The sequence below is a fragment of the Scylla paramamosain genome, chromosome 7 (genome assembly GCF_035594125.1).
Source record: "Scylla paramamosain isolate STU-SP2022 chromosome 7, ASM3559412v1, whole genome shotgun sequence".
NCBI lineage: Eukaryota > Metazoa > Arthropoda > Malacostraca > Decapoda > Portunidae > Scylla > Scylla paramamosain.
In genome coordinates, this window is record NC_087157.1 from 28667049 (window position 1) to 28691607 (window position 24559).

Sequence of the window (24559 nt, forward strand, 5' to 3'; positions counted from 1 at the left end):
CACGAGTTGAATGAGGTGTTGTCAGTGTACGCTGAGCTTGGCTCAGTCCGCTCGTCCATTTGGCTCTCCCCTAGTTTTGGCTTGGGGATAAAGAAAATGTGTTTGTAATTTTCCATATAACCCATAACTGGTCATTTTCTCTGTCCCCACTCATTACAGTGGCTGATGGTGTGGTTAGCTGACCATACCAGCCTGTTTATGGAGGTAAGGAAATGCAGGGGCGAGCAAGCCAGATCTGATGTGCCAAAATCATGTTCCTGGGAAATGACCATGACAGAGGCTAGTTGTAGATTGACAAGCCTTGCTGTTTGACTTGAAACCAGTGTAGTCATAGCCTGAGCTAGCAAATCAAGTGGAAAATAGCATAATTTGGCTTTATTTTAGCAAAGATGTCAATTGATGTTCCCAGTCCTTTAGCAGCAGGACATTGGTCATGTCCCTGGTCCTTTAGGGATTAAGTAATGCAGACTAAGGCATTGTAGATTAATGAGGTACATTTTATTCATGCATTGGTGTGTATATATATATATATATATATATATATATATATATATATATATATATATATATATATATATATATATATATATATATATATATATATATATATATATATATATATATATATATATATATATATATATACCCTGTTTGGGGTCTGGCATCTCTGTGGGCCTTTTTTTTTTTTATTGGATTTTTGTTGCCCTTGGCTGGTGTCCCTCCTACATAAAAAAAAAAAAAAAAAAAAAAAAAAAAAAAAATATATATATATATATATATATATATATATATATATATATATATATATATATATATATATATATATATATATATATATATATATATATATATATATATATATATATATATATATATATATATATATATATTTATTTATTTATTTATTCATTTTTTTATTTATTTATTTATTTATTTATTTATTCCTGGTCTCTGTTTACAGCTGTATGGGGGGATTAGGGCGAGCATGTGTGATGGCTTCATGTCTGCTGCAATATTTTGATAACTCCCTCACTCCAGACCAAACCATATTTATTCTGAGGGAGCTGAGGGGAGCCTGTGCAGTACAGACAGTGAAGGTCAGTTTTATATGATGTCAGTAGAATTTTCTAGTTATTTATATGCAGTGGAACCTCTGTTACCGAATCCCTCCCTTTTTTAACAAATCGGTTTTCGAACAAAATTTTGAACTCATTATTACTTTGATTGCAGTACCATATTTTGATTCTAGAACAGTTACTTGATTTCTAAATATTAAAAGACATAGCAAAAAAATTGCCATTTATTACTAATTTATAGTTATAAATATTTACTTTGTTTTTATATATTTAAAGGAGAGAGATGGAGTGTAAGACAGTAATTCAGTCTTTGAAATAAGGTAAATGTGATCCCATTGAAAAGCTTCAATATAAACAAAACAGTTTTTGGTGCTCCTCCTGTTACTCTCTCAATGACACCAGTGCCTTCACTACTGCATTTTTCCAGTACCTTTTCCCTGTAGCAAGATATCTAAATATTTGATCACCTTAATTTTGGTGGTGAGTTGTTCCTTTCTGTGTCCTTCTGTAAGGCTTCCCTCTCTAGATCGGTGACAGAGAGAATACCTGCATGGTCTAAACAGTATCTTCTGATGAGTTCTGTCACTAAGTTCATTCATTGCATCCTTTCTGGATAAATCATTTGTGAGCTGGAGATGTTGTGAGGCAGCCATCCTGGCTGTGGGAACATCTGTCATAAGCCGGTAAGACAGGATAGACTGGTGCTTGGGAATGGATTAATCCATTTAACATTGATTCCTATGGGGAAAATAGTTTCAGTTTTTGAACATTTTGGATTTCAAATGGTATTCAGGAATGAATGGAGTTGTAGAACTGAGGTTCCACTGTATCCATTACCCTCCTGAGTTTTGTGATCATGTAATTTCATGCTGGGTCTTAAATTCCTGACTTAAACATTATCTCCTGGACTGTTGCCCCTTCATTGTGTATAGACCACATCCTCTTACCATCGGCATCAGACATGCTGCCACAGCACTGTGGTCATATCAGTTTGCATGCAAGGAAGGCCTATGTCACATTACATAGCAACAGTGCCACCAAGAAGCAAAAACACACACAAACAAAAGAGGTTTCTCATTGGTGTGGCACTGCTGCATTCACAGTACAGTGCCACCATGCTGCAATGGTGCTGCACTGCTACACCATGGCAGATGTAAGAACAAAATACACACACACAGTTCTAAATGTGATGGTGCAGCACTGCTACATCATGCCAAATATGAGCATAAAACCTCTACATTCACAAAGTTCTAGGTGTGGTGGTGCCACACTACCATACCACTGTGTAATATCATTGTAGTTCTGGGCTAGAGTGTACACACAAGGAGGTGTGAGATGTGTACATGTAGAAAGATTCCATGACTGGTTTATTGTGCAGCACGTATAGCAGAGATGCAGGCAGCAGAAGTGTGTGTGAGTGGGTGCATGTGTCTTCCTGTCTGTCAATGGACCGTTGTTTCTTTGTGACCTGTGTGTGTCAAGGTGACTAGGAGGGTCAGGTCACTGGATTAGTGGTGGCCACAGCCAGCAAGAAAGGAATTTCCGCTGGTGTAGGCCTAAATACTGTGTGTATGTGTACAACATCATATATGATAAGACACATACACTCACTCAGTTCAAAATGGAGCTATGCTGCACTGCTGCATCATGCTGGATGTGAGGACAAAATGCATACACTCATATTTCTAGGACATGTGGCTGGAATAAAGTGTTATCAGTACCTCAAGTTTCGTGATCCCTGGATTCAGTGCTGTCTTTGTAAGAAAGCAAGTGGGAAACTCGAGGGTTTCACAATCTTTGAGTTTCACACTGAGTCCTAAATTCTTACCATTCTGACTTTCACACATTATCACCTTAGTTACCTACTTTGTCATGTTTGGGTCTTGTCTTCCTATTATTTATGTCACATGCTGCCACACCACTAGTCATGCTATCTTGCATGTGAGGTAGGGGGAGAGAAACATAATGAGGCAAAAAGGTTTTGACTCCACCTTGCTTCATTAGCTTCCCCATATATGGAACTCATACTTCTTACCAGGATGGATAAAGTCCCTGCATAGTTTGCTTCTAAGAGGAGGGAAAAAGTGACAGATGATCATGAACACCACCTTCATGGAAGCTGTTCTAGCTAGAAATGCATTGTAAAATTTCCACTTGACATTTTTAGAAATGTGCAACTCAGCCTCCACTAGTTTGCTGTTTATTAATTTCTGAAACATTTGTAGTTTTAAATACTTAATATATTATAATAGCCACTCATTTCCTGATGTATGTCTGCTTATAATGATGACTTCAATTTTTATTATAGCAGTGTTTTGAACAACCAAAAATCTCCATCATTATGAATTCATGTTCACGTATGACATGTAGAATCTTCCCAAAATATTTCCCAGAATATATATATTTTCTGTAACATGTGAATTGTTTCAGCAATACAACTTCATTCAAGAATTTAGAAGTTTTTGTGAAGCATGGATGGATGAAGACATTGAGCGTTCTGTGTCTCGATGACAGCCAGATCCAGTGGACTATGCGTTGTAACACATCCAATGAAATGTTGGTACAGAAGGATGAAAGCCTCATTCAGGACAAGGATGGAAGCAGGGTAAAAACATCATCATCACTGAGTCACAAGAGCAAATACTTGGTAAAGGTATGTTGCTGATAGAGTATCATACTCTTATGCAGACCTGCAGACATACATATTCCATGTTATAAGTTAGCTGTGATAGATGAAGTATGTTACTTTGTAAAAGAACATTACTTGCAGTTATTTAATTATGTAATATATTGTGAACATTATCTAGTCATTATCAAAGATGGAAGTGTTGTATACAGTATGTCTATTTTCTGTACCATGATTTTTTAAGATTGGTATTTCGTTATTTTGTTATATTTTGAAAGTATCATTTCATCATCATCATAATAATAATTTTACATTGTTAGCATGAACCTACTTACTTTATTCAAGAGCAGATATCAGGAAGATTGACACGTGACAGACACGATTAACAGTAGTGTCTTGGTTTTTATGGCTATCACAACACTTGTGGGAATGACTCATTCCATCCATACACCACTCACACATGTGACCCATACTCATCCATCATCAACAATTAGAGCTTCATCTCATACTTGTATGGGACAAAATGATAGGTACAGTCTTTTGATGTATTATTTTCTAAACAGTTGTTTTTTATAACACTTCTTTATTCTTTTTGCTTAACTCATCTACAGTAGAACCTCTGAACATGAATTTGATTTGTTCAAGCAGACAATTTCTATCCAGAAAACTCATATTCAGAAGAAATTTTTTTTCCCTTTAAAAACAAAGAAAATAAAACAATTAGTTTCATTCCACCTATACTGTGCACATCACTTGCAGGCACACTCATTTTTAACGTTAGAGGGATTATTCCTTGTAACTAACATTGTTAAAAGCATTACTTGGGAAAATATTAATGAAATGACAAATAATAGAGAAGGAAGGATGACTGACCAAGTATCCTTGCAAGATCATTCACTTGTATGCTGCTTTTATGCTTTCCAATCATCTTCATGGCAGTGATGATGGAGTTCTTTGTCCTTTCACCAGGGACTTTGTATTCATTCTTGACATTGTGGCTGCCATAGGAAAGCAGGAAAAGCACACACAAATAGTAATGTAACAATACAGGAGGGACAGCGCACATATCATATGGTAACAAGTGAGGTGGATGGACTGTTGGCAAACAGTGTTGCCAGACGGTCTACTCTCAAAATCCCTAAATAGTATTCAGGGAATAAATTCCCCCTAAATCCCAGTTTTATATAATTATTTTTATACATGTCAGAAAAACAGACCAAGGTGCACATTTGTGTTCAGAGAAAACTCATATTCAAGATTAGAAAATATATTCATGTACCATTTGAATTATGAAAACATGTTCAGACTTGTTCATATTCAGAGGTTCTTCTGTACTGTACTTTTTTTCACTCCTCAATCTTAACTGGTCTTTTAGAATAGTTATAATGCTTAGGACAGTTTGATGTTGTACAGTCTTTTGAATATTCCTATATATCCCTATACTAGGCTTTGATTCCTCTCAAAAGGAAAGATAATCTACCTTGTCTCATTGTATGGCATGAGTGTGAAGCAACAGCCAAATGTTCCCTTGTCAAGTAACTGTGAAGTGGGGATGCCTTCAGGAATGGCTTTGGGTAAAGGGGAGCTTGTCGCATCTTTGTTTTTGTTGAAATTTTATGAGAATGTATTGTTAGTTATGTCATGGTGGTGGTCTTGATTGTTCCTGTCAGAAAAATATGATATCATAACTGTTTCAGTTGAGTGGCTTTGTGTGATGCTGGAATGATTTTAAGCATCACCTTCAGCAGATTCATTCTTTGATGAGTCATGAAGGTATGAGTCACTTATTCTAGAGAATCCTACAAGATGATGATAAATTATGAATACTCAAAAAATTATATTCTCTATATATTTGATTCATCCCAGTCCTTTTTAATGGAAAAGAAACACTGGCCTAGGGGTACAAAAACTTAGAAAAAAAGAAAAAGCCCATTGAGATACTAATCCGTAAAGGAAAGGGTCGAAAGGATTATCGAGAATTGGAGAAGTGTCTTGAAACCTTCCTCTGGAAAGAATTTTAAGTCATAAGTAGGGGAAATACAGAAGTAGGTAGGGAGTTCTGGAGTTTATCAGGGAATGGGATGAAAGACTGAGAATTATTCTCATATATGATGTACATACATAGTTAGAGGTCTGCCTTTGCTTTGTCCCCTCTGATGTTGTGATCGCATTGTGTTGACATATCACAACGAGTGATTGCTGCTTGGATAGTGACCATTCCTGGTGCCACTTGGGTGACCTTAAAGAGCATGGTTGCATTGCTAACCACTTATCATATTTCACAACTAAGAAAGAACAATAGAATTCTTGTACAGATATACTAAGGATATTCTGTGTGGTTGTACACTTCATTGACATCAAAGTCCCTAATCTCAGTCCCTAGCTGTTCTTCCTTTGCACTTCCTCTGTTCACAAGTTTCAGGTAGGGAATGTTTGGCTGCCATCCCATTTTCATTTGCTATATTTGTATATATGTAAAAGTAGGGAGTAGTTTCTAAGGTGAAGCTCTCCTTAGATTTACTAATTTTTTACTCCATAATTACTGATTTCATACAAGAAAAGGAGATTTAGGTGAACCTGCCTAGCTGTGTACCTCTCACGTCATGTAAGGATTAAGATTGCATCTATCTTTCTAGTATTTTCAGATAATTATTAACATACTTATCACAAGTATTACTTTATATCATTAAATGATAACCATATATAGTAATCTCCAAGATTACAGGTTCTGCAACTGCAGAATTCACCTGTACTTATATGGTCATAAATATGTACACTAATTTGCATCAACTAGCTGGCATTATATTGCAAATGTGGATTCCTGGTATTGGCTAGATGTCTCTGGCAGAAGACTAAGTAGATATGATACAGTCTCATTGTTTATGTTGCTCTTCCATATTGCTCTTTGTTATCATGAGTCAAACTTTCATCCATCAGTGGTGTTGGTGGTGCCAGGCCAGCAAGAAAGAGCTGGGAATGTGATGACATTATATGAATTGTGGCTTGGCTTATGATTACCAGCTGTCATCATGTTGGATATCAGGCTAAAAGATAGAAATAATATTTCTCTCTCTCTCTCTCTCTCTCTCTCTCTCTCTCTCTCTCTCTCTCTCTCTCTCTCTCTCTCTCTCTCTCTCTCTCTCTCTCTCTCTCTCTCTCTCTCTCTCTCTCTCTCTCTCTCTCTCTCTCTCTCTCTCTCTCTCTCTCTCATTGGCCAGGACTCTCTTAACTGAAATTTACTTAAAGAAAGTTAACATCAACAGTGGATTTGCCTTATTGTCATGCTTTTTCAAGATCATAACCCTCACAGTTGGCTGGGTGTTATTGTACATTTAGATTTATTTCCTTATTTTTTACAGTTATTTATTAATTTATTTATTTGCTGACACATAGGAAAGAGACTGGCCAGGGGCTATAAACAAATTTATGGTTAAAGCTCACTTGGTTACCATTCCTTAGGAAGTAGTTAGCAGAACTCCCAAAGAGGCAAAGTCATGTAGCTGTAGAGGTGTGTTGGTTGTCCTTTCTTGAGATGTAGTTCTTGAAAAGATGGTAAAACAGTTAAGACAGGATATTCCTGAGTTACTGGTGTAAAGAATGAAAGAAAGAAGGTACAGTATTTTTTGCTTCTTACTTTTGTTACTTTTCCTTTTTGTATTGATTTTTAGCATCTTTTTTCTTCTTTACACTTTTGTGGTGATTGTGGCCATTTGCAATTTCCTTATTTTTAGTGGAGTTTGATTGATATGCAGCATATTCTGCTTTATGTGAATCTTTCCCTCAGTATCTGATATTTACACATGTATATCTTCACTGATTTTTTGCTTCTTTTGCTTGCTTCAGTTTTTTGGGTTTCATGGTACACAGGAATGCTCCAATATGTGTTTGCTATTTTCATAATATAAATCACTTTTCTGCACTAGTGCAGCATCATTCACAGACATTGAGGCTCTTTAAAATATTCCTTTTAATTTTATTGTATAATTTCATCTTCAGCTACTATTTATCATTTGTTTGAATTCTTAAATCTCTCATGCATATAACAAAATATTTCTTTTCTAAGATAATACTTTGTTATCAACACTATGTGACTCTTCCTTCTAATGAGTAACTTGAGTCTATGAAGGCGACTGAGTTAATTTTGGATAAGAGATTGGCTTGGCAGGGAAACAAGACATCTCACTTCTCTTGTCCGGCTTGAGTGTACAGTAATTTTAGCTGTGCTTCGTGACGTGTGATTTTATATGTTTGAAATGAAGAAGGAAATTTAGGTGTTAGGTCTATAAGATATCTTTTTATATACAATAATTTCCTAATTTCATGTTTTATCACATTTTTTGTTATCTCCAAAGTTTTGCTTTGGAGAACAAGACAGATGAACAGACGGGATCACTTCATTAGAAGGTGTACTTTAAGGAATTGAACTAAATACTCCAATTGCTCCAAAGCATTGAAAGCTTTAATTAGGAAAGAAGGAAAAGAGTAGCAAGTTACCATTATATATTCATAATAAATTTATTGGTAGAAAATTTATACTAACATCAGAATTATGTAGAATACATGTATTGAACTTAGTGCTCTTACAGTTATTTGCAGTAATCATCAAGTACATGGAAACATTAATTATGCTAATATGATAATCTCTTGCAAGGCTGCATCTCCATTTTCAAAATAGAATTAGAGATATTGATCAACAGAGTTTTGCAAGAAAATTTCTTGAAGACCACTGCAATCTTTGGTCAAATTTCAGTTTTATAGTTTTGTGCACTTTTCTTCTAAAACATAATTCCAGTCCTGTCCTATGGTTCTCTTTGAATGTGTATCATTGGAGAAATAGTTATACAGTACTAACCGTTCTCCCAAGGGTGACAAGCAAAATAAATGTTATTGAGTTGATAGTTGTCTCTCTCACATCTAACATTAAGAGGTCTTCCTGGGTATTACAACAAATTAATCAAAGTTAACCCATCCTGTAGATCTGAGGAATTTTCCAACTTGTAGATCAAAATCCTGATAGTTGCCATCTTTCTCTTCACCTGGTGCCTTTATATTCATGGCTTTTGGGTTTGGGGATAGTATAAGTATAGCTTTTTACTCCTTGGTGACATTACTGGTATAGTAATCCTTTGTGGAGAATATCCTACAAGAAAGACAAGAGTGAAGCATACTTGCTATGATATGTAACTGCCTCTGTATGCATTATTAGGTTTAACAAATCTGTTCTCTATTAGTTACCTTTACCTAGCTGGGAATCTGCAGGTTTGTGTCCAGGCAGAGATTGAATTTATCAAAGTGTCTGACAAGCATATAGAGTAATACCTATGTATAAATCAAATAGGGAATGAGGAGATATGTAGGACTGACTGTGATCACTGGTTATGAGTCTTGAATATGGGGTTCTTACCTTGAGATCACAATCAAAATCTGCAGTGTCCCCAGGACCAAAGAAAGCAAAACCGATGAGCAAAATCAAATTGATACTGAATGTTTTTTTACTTCTGCTATTTTTGCATCATGAATCTACACCAAGTGACTGGACTATTAGCAAACTATAGTAACATCAAGAGATTCTTTGTGGTCTTTTAAACACAGTTCAGTGCAAGAGACAGAACCTGTGGGAGGACAGCCAGCAGCTACATCATGATGAGACCCTAGCCCATTCTGTGCACCTGATCCAAAATGTCTTCACCAAGCATTAAATTTCTCAGATTTATCAAGCTCTTTGCCCTCCAGACCTGGCTCTTTGTGATTTCTGACTGCTTTCAAAACTGAAGATGTTGCTGAAAGGATCCTCATTTGATGAGTTCATGAACATGATGGCATAGCTGATAGCCATTACAGAACAGGACTTGTGAAATTTTTCTAGCAACGGGAGGACAACTGGGCTAATTATGTGGAGTCAGAAGCTGGCTTGAAAATGATGAGTAGGAACTCAAAAAAAGTAAGCCTTTTTTCACTCTTAAGGTTGGATACTTTTAAATGTTGGGTTCAATTTGGGTTTTCTTCCTATTTGCTTTTTGAATACTATCCATGTGCATTTTGGATTTATTTTAGTAGCTTAATATAGTGTTACCATATGACATTTCCAACATGATTTTAAACACTTGACAAGTTACAAGTATTTTTAATTTTTAATTTAATTTCTTATACTCATGTTCAGTTAAAAGTAAAATAATTATCTGTTAATTTATTATATTTTGCTGTTTTCTTTGGGTATACCTAGGGGTGTGGAGACAGATTTAAAAATCCATCTGACTCACAAAAAAAGTTTAAGGTTTAGACTCCAACTCTCTCTGCTCCCTTTCCCTTTCCTGCAGTCTAGTAATTTTTCTCAATAATCTACATATTAAATCATGTGAAAATCTCATGAAATTATATATTCTAACAAAAATAATGTTGAATCAGTATTCCTTGAAATCATCTCTCACAAGAGTACTCACAGAGGTTAATTTCTTCCTAAAGTTTGTGAGAATTTCCCTATTAAAGAGTAAAACTGGCCAAGCATTGCACCCAAGTAATGGAGTCCGATATTAAAATGGCTCCAACTCTGGCCAAAAGTGTTCAGCTTCTTGATTTAAGTTCGATTCCCTGTATGAACAGTTTATTTTGTATTGAAAGCGTTATCTTTGGGATTCACTAAACTATTGTCATTTTCATTCCATGTATGTACTTCCCATCAACCAACAATGAATTTTATCATTTTTACCATTTTATATCCCATTACCATAATCTTCATTTTATTAATACTACTCAATTTACATTTTCACAATATCTTAAAAATCAGTAGGGTTTTACATAGATGTTAAAGCCATCTTTCCAAGTCTAACTTTGTGGTCTGGAAGTGCAAACCAAATATCTTCAGTTTTATAGTATTTCTTGTCTCAATTTGTTTTCCCTCTGTTAGGAAGATGGCCAGCTCACCCACTCTACAGTCAGGTTGGACGAAGACTACTGCTACCATATTCCCTGCAAGCAACAAAAAAGGAATAGTGTGATGGAGATAAGAATTCTACCTGTTATGGAAATAAGAATCCCATCTGTTTGCTTCAAGGGAAATCTCAGCCTGGTATGTTGATAAGATTATATAGATTTTTATTTGTTAAAGCCCTTTCCTGTTCTTTTCAGAATTCAGTCAGTGGGGCCTGGAGGTCTCCTTGCTTTATATGGGGAGCAGCATAAGGAATTCCCATTCACTATAACAATGAGAGAAACTGGTTTCACAGGGCCAGTGTGACATTTCTCAAACTTTTCTTTTGATAAGTAAATAGGCTGATTTCTCAAACTTTTCTTTTGAACAAGTAAATAGGCTGTGATGTCAGATGTGTACAAGGAGAGTGAGAATTGAGATACTTTGCATTGAAATTTATAAATATAGACCATGTCAGGAGCACAGGCTATATTAATCTGTAGGGCCTGTAGCATTTTCCTCACTTAAGAAGTGCAAAGTGCTACTAGGAAGAAAGTCGTACAAAATTTTGAGTACATGAGAAAAGGGCAAAAGACACAAATCTCTATATTGTAGCTGTATAAATTTCATAATATTGTTTATGTACATACTCTGTGGTCTGCAGGACTTGAGAGAGAAAAGAAAGGAAGAGAGATGAAGAATGCAGGGATGAGTTAAGGAGGGGGAATAAGTGGAGAAGAGGGTCGGGGGGAGAGGGGAATGGAGAAAAAAAGGAGGGGAAGAGGGGGGAATGAGTGGAGAAAAGGAGGGAGGAGAGGGAGTGAACAGAGAAGGCAATATGAATGATAAAATTGTTATATGATACCAAAAAGACTCACTGGATAGAGACAGCATACATTGGCCAAAGAAATATTTATTAAAAAAAAAATTATATAAAATCAATATAATCATGTGAGTTGGTCTTCAGACTTAGAACACTGCAGCTCATGTACCAGCATCACAGCCAGCAAACACTGAGTCTAGTCTAACACACTAGTTCACAGGATAAGGGAGGGGGTGACTACCAAACAAGTGTCAAGAGGCAGGAGGACATCTCTTCTTAAGGGTGGCAGTGTATCAGGCAGCTGCAGTAGGATGGAGGGACTTGATTAACAGGCTGGTTAAGCTTTTACTCCAACAGTGTCAGCACCTGAGAGTCAAAGGTAGGTAAGGAAAGATAGTTTGTAAAAATATTGAGATGTGGATTGGCACTACATAAAGTATCCACAGTAAGACACAGGCACTGCATAAAGTATCCACAGTAAGACACATTCAATCACCAATATTTAGTGATACAGAACTAAGGAATGCACTGATAATGGTTTCTGAGGAAAAAGTTTGTATATGGATAGAAAGAGGGAAAGATTTGCTATTCCATTGGTCTTTCAGTTGTATACCCTCATCCTATGAGTCAGTTCCTTGGCACCTCATCACCAGAAGTGCAACCACATACAAGCAAGCTCCATGTTGTCTTCCTTACAACCACATCACTAAATATCAAGTTTATGACTTTAATATCACATTTTAATGAACAGGAAGTTCAAGTATATCTAAACATTTAGTTTATTGTATTGTGCTCTTTTCAAGACTGAACTATTTCCTGCTGAAGAGAACAGAATGGCAGTTTAAAGCATCCTCCCTTAGAAGTTAAGCCCTACTTAATTTAACATTAAAGCATCCTCCCCTTAGAAGTATACTTAATATGGCATTCTTTTTTTTTTATGTATGAGGGACACTGGCCAAGGGCAACAAAAATCCAATAAAAAAAAAAGCCCACTGAGATGCCAGTCCCAGAAGAGGATCCAAAGTGGTAGTCAAAAACTGAAGGATAAGTATCTTGAAACCTTCCTCTTGAAGGAATTCAAGTCATAGGAAGGTGGAAATACAGAAGCAGGCAGGGAGTTCCAGAGTTTACCAGAAAAAGGGATAAATTATTGAAAATACTGGTTAACTCTTGTATTAGAGAGGTGGACAGAGTAGGGGTGAGAGAAAGAAGAAAGACTTGTTCAGCTAGACTGCAGGAGGAGGGGAGGCATGCAGTTAGCAATATCAGAAGAGCAGTTAGCATGAAAATAGCAGTAGAAGACAGCTAGAGATGCAACATTGCAGTGATGAGAGAGAGGCTAAAGACAGTCAGTTAGAGGAGAGGAGTTGATGAGATGAAAAGCTTTTGATTCCATCCTGTCTAGAAGAGCGGTATGAATGGAATCCCCTAGACATGTGAAGCATACTCCATACATGGACAGATAAAGCCCTTGTACAGAGTTAGCAGCTGGGGGGTGTGAGCGATGTCTCAGAACGCCGAACTTCATAGAAGCTGTTTTAGCTTGAGATGAGATGTGGAGTTTCCAGTTCAGATTATAAGTAAAGGACCGAGGATGTTCAGTATAGAAGAGGGGGACAGTTGAGTGTCAATGAAGAAGAGGAGATAGTTGTCTGGAAGGTTGTGTAGAGTTGATAGATGGAGAAATTGAGTTTTTGAGGCACTGAACAATACCAAGTTTGCTCTGCCCCAATCAGAAATTTTAGAAAGATTAGAAGTCAGGTGTTCTGTGGCTTCCCTGTGTGAAATGTTTATTTCCTGAAGGGTTGGACGTCTATGAAAAGACGTGGAAAAGTGCAGGATGGTATCATCAGCGTAGGAGTGGATAGGACAAGAAGTTTGGTTTAGAAGGTCATTGATGAATAATAAGAGAGTGGATGACAGGACAGAACCCTGAGGAACACCACTGTTAATAGATTTAGGAGAACAGTGACTGTCTACCACAGCAGCAATAGAACGGTCAGAAAGGAAACTTGAGATGAAGTTACAAAAAAATAGAAGCCATAGGAGGGTAGTTTGGAAATCAAAGCTTTGTGCCAGACTATCAAAAGCTTTTGATATATCCAAAGCAACAGCAAAAGTTTCACCAAAATCTCTTAAAGAGGATGACCAAGACTTAGTAAGGAAAGCCAGAAGATCACCAGTAGAGCAGCCTTGATGGAACCCATACTGGCAATCAGATAGAAGGTTGTGAAGTGTTAGATGTTTAAGAATCTTTCTGTTGAGGATAGATTGAAAAACTTTAGATAGGCAAGAAATTAAATCAATAGGACAGTAGTTTGAGGGATTAGAATGGTCACCCTTTTTTTAGGAACAGGCTGAATATAGGTAAACTTCCAGGAAGAAGGAAAGGTAGATGTTGACAGACAGAGCTGAAAGAGTTTGACTAGGCAAGGTGCATGCACAGAGGCATAGTTTCGGAGAACAATAGGAGGGACCCCATCAAGTCCATAAGCCTTCCAAGGGTTAGGCCAGTGAGGGCATAGAAAACATCATTGCGAAGAATTTTAATAGGTAGCATGAAGTAGTCAGAGGGTGGAGGAGAGGGAGGAACAAGCCCAGAATCGTCCAAGGTAGAGTTTTTAGTAAAGGTTTGAGGAAAGAGTTCAGCTTTAGAAATAGATGTGATAGCAGTGGTGCCATCTGGTTGAAATAAGGGAGGGAAAGAAGAAGCAAAGTTATTGGAGATATTTTTGGCTAGATGCCAGAAATCACGAGGGGAGTTAGATCTTGAAAGATTTTGACACTGATAATGAAGGAGTTTTTGGCTAGTTGGAGAACAGACTTGGCATGGTTCCAGGCAGAAATATAAAGTGCATGAGATTCTGGTGATGGAAGGGTTAAGTACCTTTTGTGGGCCACCTTTTGTATAGCACAAGAACAAGCTATGTTAAACCAAGGTTTGAAAGGTTTCGGTCGAGAAAAAGAGTGAGGAATGTACGCCTCCATGCCAGACACTATCACCTGTTATGCACCCGGCACACAAAGATGGGTCTCTGACACGGAAGCAATAGTCATTCCAAGGAAAATCAGCAAAATACCTCCTCAGGTCCCCCCCAACTAGTAGAGGCAAAATGCAAGAGGCAGGGATTGGAGTGATAGGACAAGATACAAATATGGGATTGTGATTGGAGAAGCCCAATGGAGTAGAGAGGGTGACAGCATAAGCAGAAGGACTAGAGGTCAGGAAAAGGTCAAGAATGTTGGGTGTATCTCCAAGACGGTCAGGAATACGAGTAGGGTGTTGCACCAATTGCTCTAGGTCATGGAGGATAGCAAAGTTGAAGGCTAGTTCATGAGCATAGTCAGTGAAGGAAGAGGAAAGCCAAAGCAGGTGGTGAACATTGAAGTCTCCCAAGAATGGAGATCTCTGCAAAAGGGAAGAGTCAGAATGTGCTCCACTTTGGAAGTTAAACAGTCAAAGAATTTCTTAGTCAAAGGAATTAGGTGAGAGGTATACAGCACAGATAAATTTATTTTGAGAGTGACTCTGTAGTTGTAGCAAGATGGTGGAAAACCTGGAAGAATCAAGAGCATGGGCATGAGAGCAGGTTAAGTTGTTGCGCACATAAATGCATCATCCAGCTCTGGATTGAAAATGAGGATAGAGAAAGTAGGAAGGAACAGAAAAGGGGCTACTGTCAGTTGCCTCAGACACCTGATTTTCAGTGAGGGAAAGATGAGGTTTAGAAGAGGAGGGGTGGTGTTCTACAGATTGAAAAATTAGATCTTAGACTGCAAATGTTGCAGAAGTTAATGAAGAAAAAGTTGAGGGGTGTGTCAAAACACTTAGGGTTGTCATTAGAAGGGCAGTCTGACCTGGGAACACTTGTGGTCCCCTCTCCAGATAGGGACTCTGAGGCTGGTGTAGGAGTTACCATGATAATTTTTAAATTTTGAGTGAAGGGTGTGTGTTATTAGGTGCTTGTAGTTTTGTGTGGAGGAAGAGTGTTGTCTTTAGAGGGCAGGCTGTGACTGCCCCCTTGAGTTGTGAGACACATAGGGAAACTTTCAGTAAGGTCACAATGATAAGTTCACAGTACCCCCTGATCCAGTGCTTTAGACCTCACTGGGAGTACAGTAAAATCCCTCTTATCCGGCATCAACAGGACCGCCGACATGCCGGATACCAGAAGTTGCCGGATACCTGAATAGAAGTGAAATTATGTCCACAATCACCACCCTACACTCATGCATCTTACCATAACAAAGATCAGCTGATCGCTGTGCCGCACGTCGCCACCCGCGCTGCCACAACACGCTTCCTCTTTTCTACAATTTTAGGCATGATGAAGGTGTCAGGCGATAAACAATGCACACGCGGGACTGAGTCACTGAGTAAACACAGTGCAGTGGGCTGCGGGTGGCGCGAAGCAGTGCGCTCTGGTGGCGAGGGGACAAAGTATGCCTTGCGCGGGAATTTTAATCAATTTTATGAGTACACATTGATTTTTTATTGATTTTAAGGCTCGGGGAAAAATGTGCCGGATACTTGAAGCTGCCGGATACTCGAATGCCGGATGAGACGGATTTTACTGTAATTATTGTTTCGGCATGTGTCTACTGCCGCCTCCATGCATTCTACTGAAGAACCATGAATATCATGTCCCCCACTATGGCATTACCTATTTCCTATTATATTGGCTGCTGCTTTTGTTGCTAGTATATTTTCTGTTGCAATATCTTCAGTGCTGCAATCTTGTCTAATGCTTATATAAGGCCACACTAGTACAGAGCTCTGGAGATCACAAGTAATCTTAACACCTGTTCTGGGAAGAAAATGTCACAAACAAGAACAATTGTACATTTACAAGAGAAACTGAACAAAGTGGATTGCCATCATATCTTATGTTGAAGACAAAAATCCTTTCGTCTAAAGTGAAACCTAAACCACCATCTTAAAAGTATGATCTGCCAATTCATTAAAAATCAGTAATTATGAACCAATTTTCATGAATTCTTAATATGTTATGCATACCACTAAAGTTATGTTAAATTCCATGTTTCATTTTTGTGTACAAAAAATAATAGCAAAAACTGCATTCCTGCCCTCCTTATGAAATACATCTTATGCATGACAATGCTGATGAAAAATACAAAATAAATTCTGTAAAAATTCTTAGAATTGTATGAATTTCCTTTATAGTTATGGCTTAATATATTCCTAACTTCTGTAGATATATTGTCTTAAAATTTTTTTTTCACAAAAAAAACTGCAATTGCCACTCTTAAATGCAAAAAGACCAGATCCCACTATGAACAAGCCATAAAGCAATAGTGACCACATAGTCCTTTTAGTTTTTGTAAACTGCTTCTGGCAGTCTGTTGCAGAGGTCCAGCATCCCACAGCTGGGCTTGGGGGGCAGGGTGTGCAACTGTATGTTGTTCTGTCACACACTACCCTGTGCAGTCTTATAATATATGCCTTAGCCTTAACATTGTGTTTCCTTTGCACCTGGAATACATGGTGACAGCAGTTCTACTCATGGTGTTGGGATATACCACCAGCACACATTGGTGCCAGAGGGTTATGACTCATATTGCTGTAAGTGGCTGTTTTGCTTCTAGTGGCCACTGCTTTGATCCCATTGGCCACCTTTTCATTGCCAGCTAGTCCACCTATAACACTTGGTGGTAGCAGCTTCTGTGCCCTCAGAGGAAACTTCTTTTCCTATCAGAGAGACTTTGCACGTTGGTTTCCAGCTGCCTGTATACTGCTCTGCTACATGCGTCTCCTTATTGCCCACTAGGCCACCTGCCACAACTGCCCTCGCATGTTCCTGTTGTCTTTGCTGAATGTCAAGTTGCCTTCATAGTGCTTTTTGCTAATCTGTGGTGGGCTTCCTGCTTGAGGTTTTCTCCTGCCACATGGGCCCACTTGTGTACCACATCTAGTCTCTCAGCTCATAGCCTTACTGTCTGCTGCTGGCCTTGCTGTCAGGCCCTTCACTTCTACAGTACCTTCTCCTGCTGCTCATAGGCCTCTGGTCAGGCTTGTTCTGCCTGCCTGCCCTTGTCAGCCTGTGCTGTACTGCCTCCTGGCTTCAGCTGCTCACTCCCACCATTGCCCAAGCTGCTTCCGGATTCTGATCAGGCATCCTTTCTTGCCTGCCAGTTTGCACCTATCAGCTTATACTACTCTGCACCTGGCTGTTCCTGTCAACCTTTAGTATTCTGCCAGCCAGTATTATTGCCATCTGCTGCTGTTGTCTATGGTGTGGTATTAGAGTAAGTGCCAGGCACATACCTTTCATATCCTATTGATTTTTTGCAATTTTTTTTCCAATTTTTGCTGTACTTTGTTTGGCAAAGGATGCCTTTCTCTTTTGCTTGAGGCACCTAGTGATGTCACTGTTTTCTTGGTCTGTAATTCACTGTTCTGACATCACAGCTTGAGTGAGCCTCATGATTAACCAGTGCTTACATTACATGTTCTGTCCCTGATTGGCTTAGGCATGGTATTCTTTCACACCCTTTTGCTGGTGTCCCATACTCAGCTTCTCAGTGGCTGAATACTATGTTATGATATCAAGATTTATGTCACTATCATGTCTTGTTCAGACAGTATACACACACACATACACACACACACATCTATTTTCCATTGTTTGTGACCGTGTTAACCAGTATTCTCAATCATTCATCCCTTTCTCTGGTAAACTCTGGAGCTCCCTGCCTGCTTCTGTATTTCCACCTTCCTATGACGAATTCCTTCAAGAGGGAGGTTTCAAGACACTCATCCATCAATTTTTGACCACTGCTTTGACCCTTTTATGGGACTGGCATTTCAGTGGGCATTTTTTTTTTAGATTTTTGTTGCCCTTGGCCAGTGCCCTTCCTACATAAAAAAAAAAAAAAAAACATTGTTTCCTTTGTACCTAGAATGCATGGCGACAGAGGTTCCACCTGTAGCATTCCTGCTGCACCCTTACCAAGGAATATTCACTGACATTACCTGCTGCTACATGTGAAAAGTTGCATTACAAATCTAAAGTATTTTCAACATAATAATTTTCTAGTTATTGCTGTCTTCTGGACACCAGAATGCAAATATGTCTTACTAATACATGTACAAATGTTATCTCAATGCAGACCCCAGTATAACATTCTGCATAAATATATTGAGTACATACCTGTCATCTGTGTGCAAAGTAAAAGTTCAGAGTTTGGCATCCAGCCAGGGAACAAAAAAGTTGTTTCTGGTAGTGATGGTGTATGGGACAGGCAAGTACTCAAGGCCACGGTAATACTTGCTGCAGCTTTTGTCCACCTGTCTCACTTCTTGAAGTGTGAAGTCTAGTTGCCACATCTGAAACAGCAAGAGCCTGTACTCCTACAAAACACCTCTCTGGAATTTCACTCGGTATCTAATTCATGAATTGTGGTTATTTTTGCAGCTCCTCGCTGTTGATTACGTGACTTTAGGTTTTGCTTTTCCTTTATTTAAACATTTTCTTGCATACCCTACAGCTCAAACCAGCACATTGCATATGGTCATATAGAAGTAACTCTCCCTCTCAGGCAAAGACACTCATGATACATGGCACACCCACATTGATCAGCTGGAGTCGCTCCTGCTCTGGGGCATCAAGGCCAAGGATGGCAAGTGTGGCAGCAAGTTGGTGGTGGCTCACCCCAAAGCCCAGGAACTGGTTCACAGCATCCAGTACATCAACAGGATAAGACACCAGATGCTCATGGTGAAGCACCTGAAATACATCCAACATGACGGTTAATGTGCAAATGCATTATTAGTTCACAATTTATGACGTGTAGTTGGATCCACTTGTTAAGCATGTATCCATTCATTCCTGGCAAAATTGTTTTGACACTTAAAATGCCTTTGATTATGTAGATCACTCAGTCACCATCTGAAATTTTTCCTAGGATGTTGATCATCACTATTCAACTGGAAATTTCTTCACTGGATGAAATGCTGTAATACATTGGCTGAATGGGGCAAAATCACAGGTGGAGTGCCTCAGGGAACCTACTTAGGACCATTATTTTTAGTAAATAGCATTTGTTATGTCAGAAACTACCATACATTGTATGTAGATGACTTAGCACAAGCAGAAATTGTGAAAGTTAAAAATACAATTGAGTACAAGAAGCAAGAAAAATTTAAAATGATCTAGCCTCTGACTGCCAAAATGTAAGACCATTACCAATGTGAAGCCATGATGATTCACTATCGAGGCCAACTGTACACCCAATTGAATTAATGTTTTTGCCAATTGTACAAGAACATAAATCACTTGGTGTGTATATTAATTCATCTTTAAATTTAAATCATGTGAAGGAATTCAGAAAACCAACACATCCATAGTGTATAATATTCATATTGTATAGAGCTCAAAAATTTGGATTCAGCATGCGAGTCATCTTGAAAACGTACACATAATTTATTCAGTCATCCCTTGAGTATACTGCACCTGTTGGGTGGGTATAGAAAGATGCATTACAATAATTTAAGGTCAAAATTATATTAGCTCTGGTACAGATCTAAGTGTGCCACATAATACAGTAGAAATGAGGAATTAATCCTTTGACTGCTATTTAGCATAACTTTCCTTAATCACCAATGACTCTTGAGACATCTTTATTTGTTCTACAGCTACATCCAATCTTTAACTTGGAAGAAATTGCAAAATATTTTTTTCAATCCCCTTCTTTCTTGTAGAGGTTTATAAAGATTTCATACATTACTTCTGGTGGTATTAATCGTTTCATATTGCAGTGAAAGGGTTGACATGGTGGTGTTAATTGTTTCATATTGCAGTGAAAGGGTTAACAATCAGATTATGTAAAGGCCTCCTCTGGGCATCCAACCATTGTCACTTGTTTCCACAGTATTTACATGACAAACATGGCAGAAACACAAGGTTTAGTGGATACTTGTTGCAGGTTGTCAGATGTAAAATTGCAAGATACAGGAATTCCAACATTCTATGCATGGCATCTAAGCTTTATGATATTCAATAACCACTATCTCAAGAGATGCCAAAGTAAAATAAGTTAATATACTTTTCAGAATTGCATTTTATTTTTTTACCTTTAATTGTTTAGTGGCTTTTAATATGTTCAAATGTAAATCAAGACAAAATGTTACATATTACTCTTATGTAACTTGATCAACAAACCATCTATCACTATTTATTCATAATAAAAAGCAAACCATCCTTACCAACACAGCACCTGGGAAACGGTGCTGCAAGGAGCGTGCAGAACTGATCTTGGCAGCCATGGTGATGCATATCCTCTCAGCCTGAGGGAAAGATGCACACATTACCTCAACATCAGCAATTCTTAAACACCTGTTAACTACAATGACTGTTAATCTTGAAGTTCACAAGAAGGTACCTCCAGTAAATTGGTAACAGATAGAAAGGGAAGGTGAGGTGAGATCTTGGAATGTGGCAAGGAAGTGGGCAGGATGCAAGGAGGAGAGGGGAAGTGAGGTGTGAGGGTGTGGATGCAAAGCTGAGAACAGAATGGAGGGAATGGAGACAGAAGAGAAAAGTAAGTGGAGATTTTGGGATGTAGTGAGGGAATTGGGGTAGAAAGGGAAAAATTTTCAAATAGTGGTATAGAACGAATAGATTCAGTCATCAGGTTGTTAGTGTTGAATGACTATGGAGCTTTAAAAAAAGATGATAGGTAGACAGAGGAAACTAGGTTCTACAAAGGGACTGTCACAGTAAATATTGTGGTTTCTTGTAGCTTCTTATATTCTCATGACTGAATTGATTAGTCTCATTAAGAATTCATATGCACCTCCCTCCTAGTATGGTGAAGACTGCACATGTCAACTTGTAAATCAGCGCAATATTTAAGGTGCAGCACCATACAGTGCCAGTAATCAGCTCATAAATCCAACTTGCTGACAATATAGAATGTTCAAATGAAACAAATTTTAATGATTCACACTTCAAATTCAAGATATTTTCAAAAGTAAAAAAAAAATTCTCACCAAAGGGAAAGTTTATCCAACAAAATAATAACTACTAGTACTTTACTATGACACTACTACTACTACTACTACTACTACTACTACTACTACTACTACTACTACTACTACTACTACTACTACTATGTGAATCAAGTTGTTTATTGATAGTCACCTGCATTTGCAGGTGCCATAGTAAGGGGCGGGGATGGGAGCGGAAGTGTGTAGCCAGCAGTGCCCGAGGGTCCCTCACCACCATCACCACCTGTGTGGGGAAGGTGGGGTAGACACAGGGACATCAAAGTTTACACACCACATTCTGGATGCCTGCCAAGGTAGTTCTTATATATTTAAATATTTTGTGCTCTGGTAAGATACTGTACTAGGTGGATGAATTTACTCAATATACAAGTTCTTGCATTTTTATGCACATGGAAACTATAATAACAAGATTTTACATGAGTGGTTCAGCTGAGACATCTGGTGGCTTAGATTACCAAATTCTCCATTGAGTTTTAGTGTGTTTTAACTGCAGCAGGTATTGTTTACCATAAAACTCTAAACAAGCAAGGTTTGGAAGAGGCTACCTAAAATGAGCCACAATATCCCTTCTCTTATCAAACATCCACTGACCATGGCTAGCTCTAATAATCTGAGGGACCAAAGAAGAAAGATATTTTGTGTACCCTTTATGTGCACACTTTAGCTATTACTAAATAATTATGGGCATTGAAAAATTTGGGGAACAGTGACATCCCTTTAATTTTTCAGATAGATGCTGGAAAACAGCATCTTTTGCTCCAAATAAGTTCTGTGGATGCTATCCCTGGATGTAATTCAGTTCGTAAAAGCACTACAGTTATATTGATAATTTGTATTAACTGTACTAACACAAAAATGAGTTCAAAAGGATGAGCCATTTTAAAAAATTTTCATGAAAAAAATAAAGCACTTTCAGGTAACAAACATTACTGTACAATTGTTAAGTCTTTGCAAGCAGTGATGAAGACAAAGGGCTGCAGGGATCCTTGTATCACCTGTGCCTAAAACTGGCCCAGTCACTGACCTTGAGCAGGTGTTGGTATGCTGTGAGTAACTCTGTGATCTCAGCCATGGTGAGCTGGGTGGTGAAGACTGCCCGGAACTTGGTTCTCTTGCAGGCTATTGTCACACACTTGGCCATATCCACCTGCAACCACAGCAGAACAGGTCATGATAGTACTTAGAGAAGCAAGGAAAAAGAAATAGATAAAGATGTGGAATAGGAAGCCCATGAGGAGGGTCAGTGGCTCAATGGTACCACAGGAAAATGCTGTCTGTTACTGAAGTAGTATACGAAATCATCCAATGTGAAAGAAATCTCTGGATTATCAATAGTGTTTCCTATACCATATTCACTTGTGCTTTAATGGCTATCTACACACACACACACACACACACACACACACACACAAACCTGGTGGGGGTGACAGTGGCTGGTATGTGTGAAGCGGAATGAGCTTGACTTCCACAGGTGAGGCAGGTGCAGGTGCCCTGCTACACCCAAGGAACAATTCAGCATAAGCTGCAACCACTCTACAGGCCTCTGCTGGAGTCACATACAATCACTGACAAATTATGTTCTGCTTCGTTGCCATGGTACATCATAATCAGCTCAGGTTCGAAGGTTTGATGAGAGAGTGCAAATGTGCCAGAAAGGGTGGAGGGACCCTACCTCTTCAGCAACTCGCACTCTTCTCCTCATAATGCACCGTTGTTCAAACCTTCAAACCTTGAGCTCATTGGAATTCATCATGGCAATGATGCAGGGCAACTTATGATCGCAACTGGAAATGCTGAGAAATTGATTAGAAGGCAGTATAACTTTCTGGCCATGATAACAGGCCTAAGCTGAGCCAGGAAATTGAACTCCTTAGAAGTTGAGACGACACTTTCATCTTGTCTCATGATCATTTGGGAGGCCTTCCTATACTACAGGTCACCAAGCAAATAGTGTGTAGTATTTGCATCTCAGTTTACTTTTCAGACTATATTACTTCACAATCACAACATTCAATTAATTTCACTTGCATAGTCATTCATGATGGATTACCCTCCCTGAATGAGATCCCCAAGGTTGAAGGCCTAACAAGGTATAAAGCAACGGCTACAAATACTACAGCATGCAACAAATGTAAATCATTCCATAAAAAAGCAGTTCAGATTCCCAGGAACCCTTCCACCGAGAGTCAGTTTCTCAGAGTGATGAACAATGCATTCAAGGGTGCAGTGTTTACCATGTGGGTCTGCGAGGTGATGGGCGGCAAATTGTGCAGTGGTTCGTACAAGAAGAAAACATCTTTCGGGTGCACATTGAAGATGGCCTCGGAGACAAGGCCGCCGCCGCCGTGAGGAAGGGCGTATACCAGAAATAACCTCGCCAAGGAGCTGCCCGTCTGTTGCAGTCCTTGGTGCGTGGTCCACAAAGAATAATTGCGGCCCACATGACCTTGGCCGATGAAATTCTGCCGCTGCTGTTGCCGCGTGCCATCATCAGCGTCATCAGCCACCAAAATCACAGGGGCGTTGGGATCCCGCAATAGGCCTGATACAGAAGAGTTTCACTCGCAAGTAATTAACATACTTGATGTATTTAACAGTCATATGGTAAAGTAATTCTGAGAGCTACGACCTGACCATGCCGAACAGACGGTGTGGTTATACTTTCCCTGCTACACAAACCCACTACGCTAAAGCTAATAGAAACACTGTACGAAAAATGCTAAAAGGAGTGTACTGTGCACGAAAATCCAGCAGAATATTACAAAGGGTTATTCAAAAAGGCAATAGACCCTTGGGTCCTTGCACGGCAGTTTGGGGAAAATATAATGGACATAAAGCGAGATGTAAAAAAAGAAAAGCATATAATGTAGAAGAAATGAGTAGAAGAGAGAGAGAGAGAGAGAGAGAGAGAGAGAGAGAGAGAGAGAGAGAGAGAGAGAGAGAGAGAGAGAGAGAGAGAGATAGAGAGAGAGAGAGAGAGAGAGAGAGAAAACAAAGGCTAATTGTGTGTTCACATTATACTAAACTAAGCCCCTTGTCTCACCGGTTACCTAAAGTAGTTGGAAAGACGGGGTGATTACTGTAAATTAAAAGGAAG

The 24559-nt window shown here is 38.6% G+C and overlaps 2 protein-coding genes and 1 long non-coding RNA gene across 14 annotated transcripts in view; 2 read left to right on the plus strand and 1 right to left on the minus strand.

The window, feature by feature from the left end:
• LOC135102296 (cyclin-dependent kinase inhibitor 3-like) overlaps nucleotides 1-8596 on the plus strand; it is a 21418-nt gene extending 12822 nt beyond the window's left edge. Inside the window, exons 5-6 of one of the 2 annotated variants that reach the window (XM_064007313.1) lie at nucleotides 962-1097; nucleotides 3507-8596. In XM_064007313.1, the coding sequence (XP_063863383.1) occupies nucleotides 962-1097; nucleotides 3507-3587 (217 nt within the window). In that variant the 3' untranslated portion in view covers nucleotides 3588-8596. Of the gene's footprint in view, nucleotides 1-159; nucleotides 188-961; nucleotides 1098-3506 lie in introns of those variants that run through there. The other variant, XM_064007314.1, reaches the window with a different exon arrangement.
• LOC135102293 (uncharacterized) overlaps nucleotides 6794-24559 on the minus strand; it is a 79962-nt gene continuing 62196 nt past the window's right edge. For 3 of the 11 annotated variants that reach the window (XM_064007311.1, XM_064007306.1, XM_064007309.1), the window contains exons 2-9: nucleotides 23697-24004; nucleotides 22877-23008; nucleotides 22487-22609; nucleotides 21596-21685; nucleotides 20659-20739; nucleotides 19025-19180; nucleotides 18605-18780; nucleotides 11507-11798 (exon numbers count right to left, since the gene is read on the minus strand). In XM_064007311.1, coding sequence (XP_063863381.1) covers nucleotides 18631-18780; nucleotides 19025-19180; nucleotides 20659-20739; nucleotides 21596-21685; nucleotides 22487-22609; nucleotides 22877-23008; nucleotides 23697-24004 — 1040 coding nt within the window. In that variant the 3' untranslated portion in view covers nucleotides 11507-11798; nucleotides 18605-18630. Of the gene's footprint in view, nucleotides 10669-11506; nucleotides 11799-16096; nucleotides 16241-18604; nucleotides 18781-19024; nucleotides 19181-20658; nucleotides 20740-21595; nucleotides 21686-22486; nucleotides 22610-22876; nucleotides 23009-23696; nucleotides 24005-24559 lie in introns of those variants that run through there. The other 8 variants (XM_064007308.1, XM_064007310.1, XR_010269609.1 and 5 more) reach the window with 7 other exon arrangements.
• On the plus strand, nucleotides 10634-20500 carry LOC135102297 (uncharacterized). The gene is made up of 2 exons (XR_010269611.1): nucleotides 10634-10768; nucleotides 18993-20500. It is a non-coding gene; the product is annotated as an uncharacterized LOC135102297 (long non-coding RNA).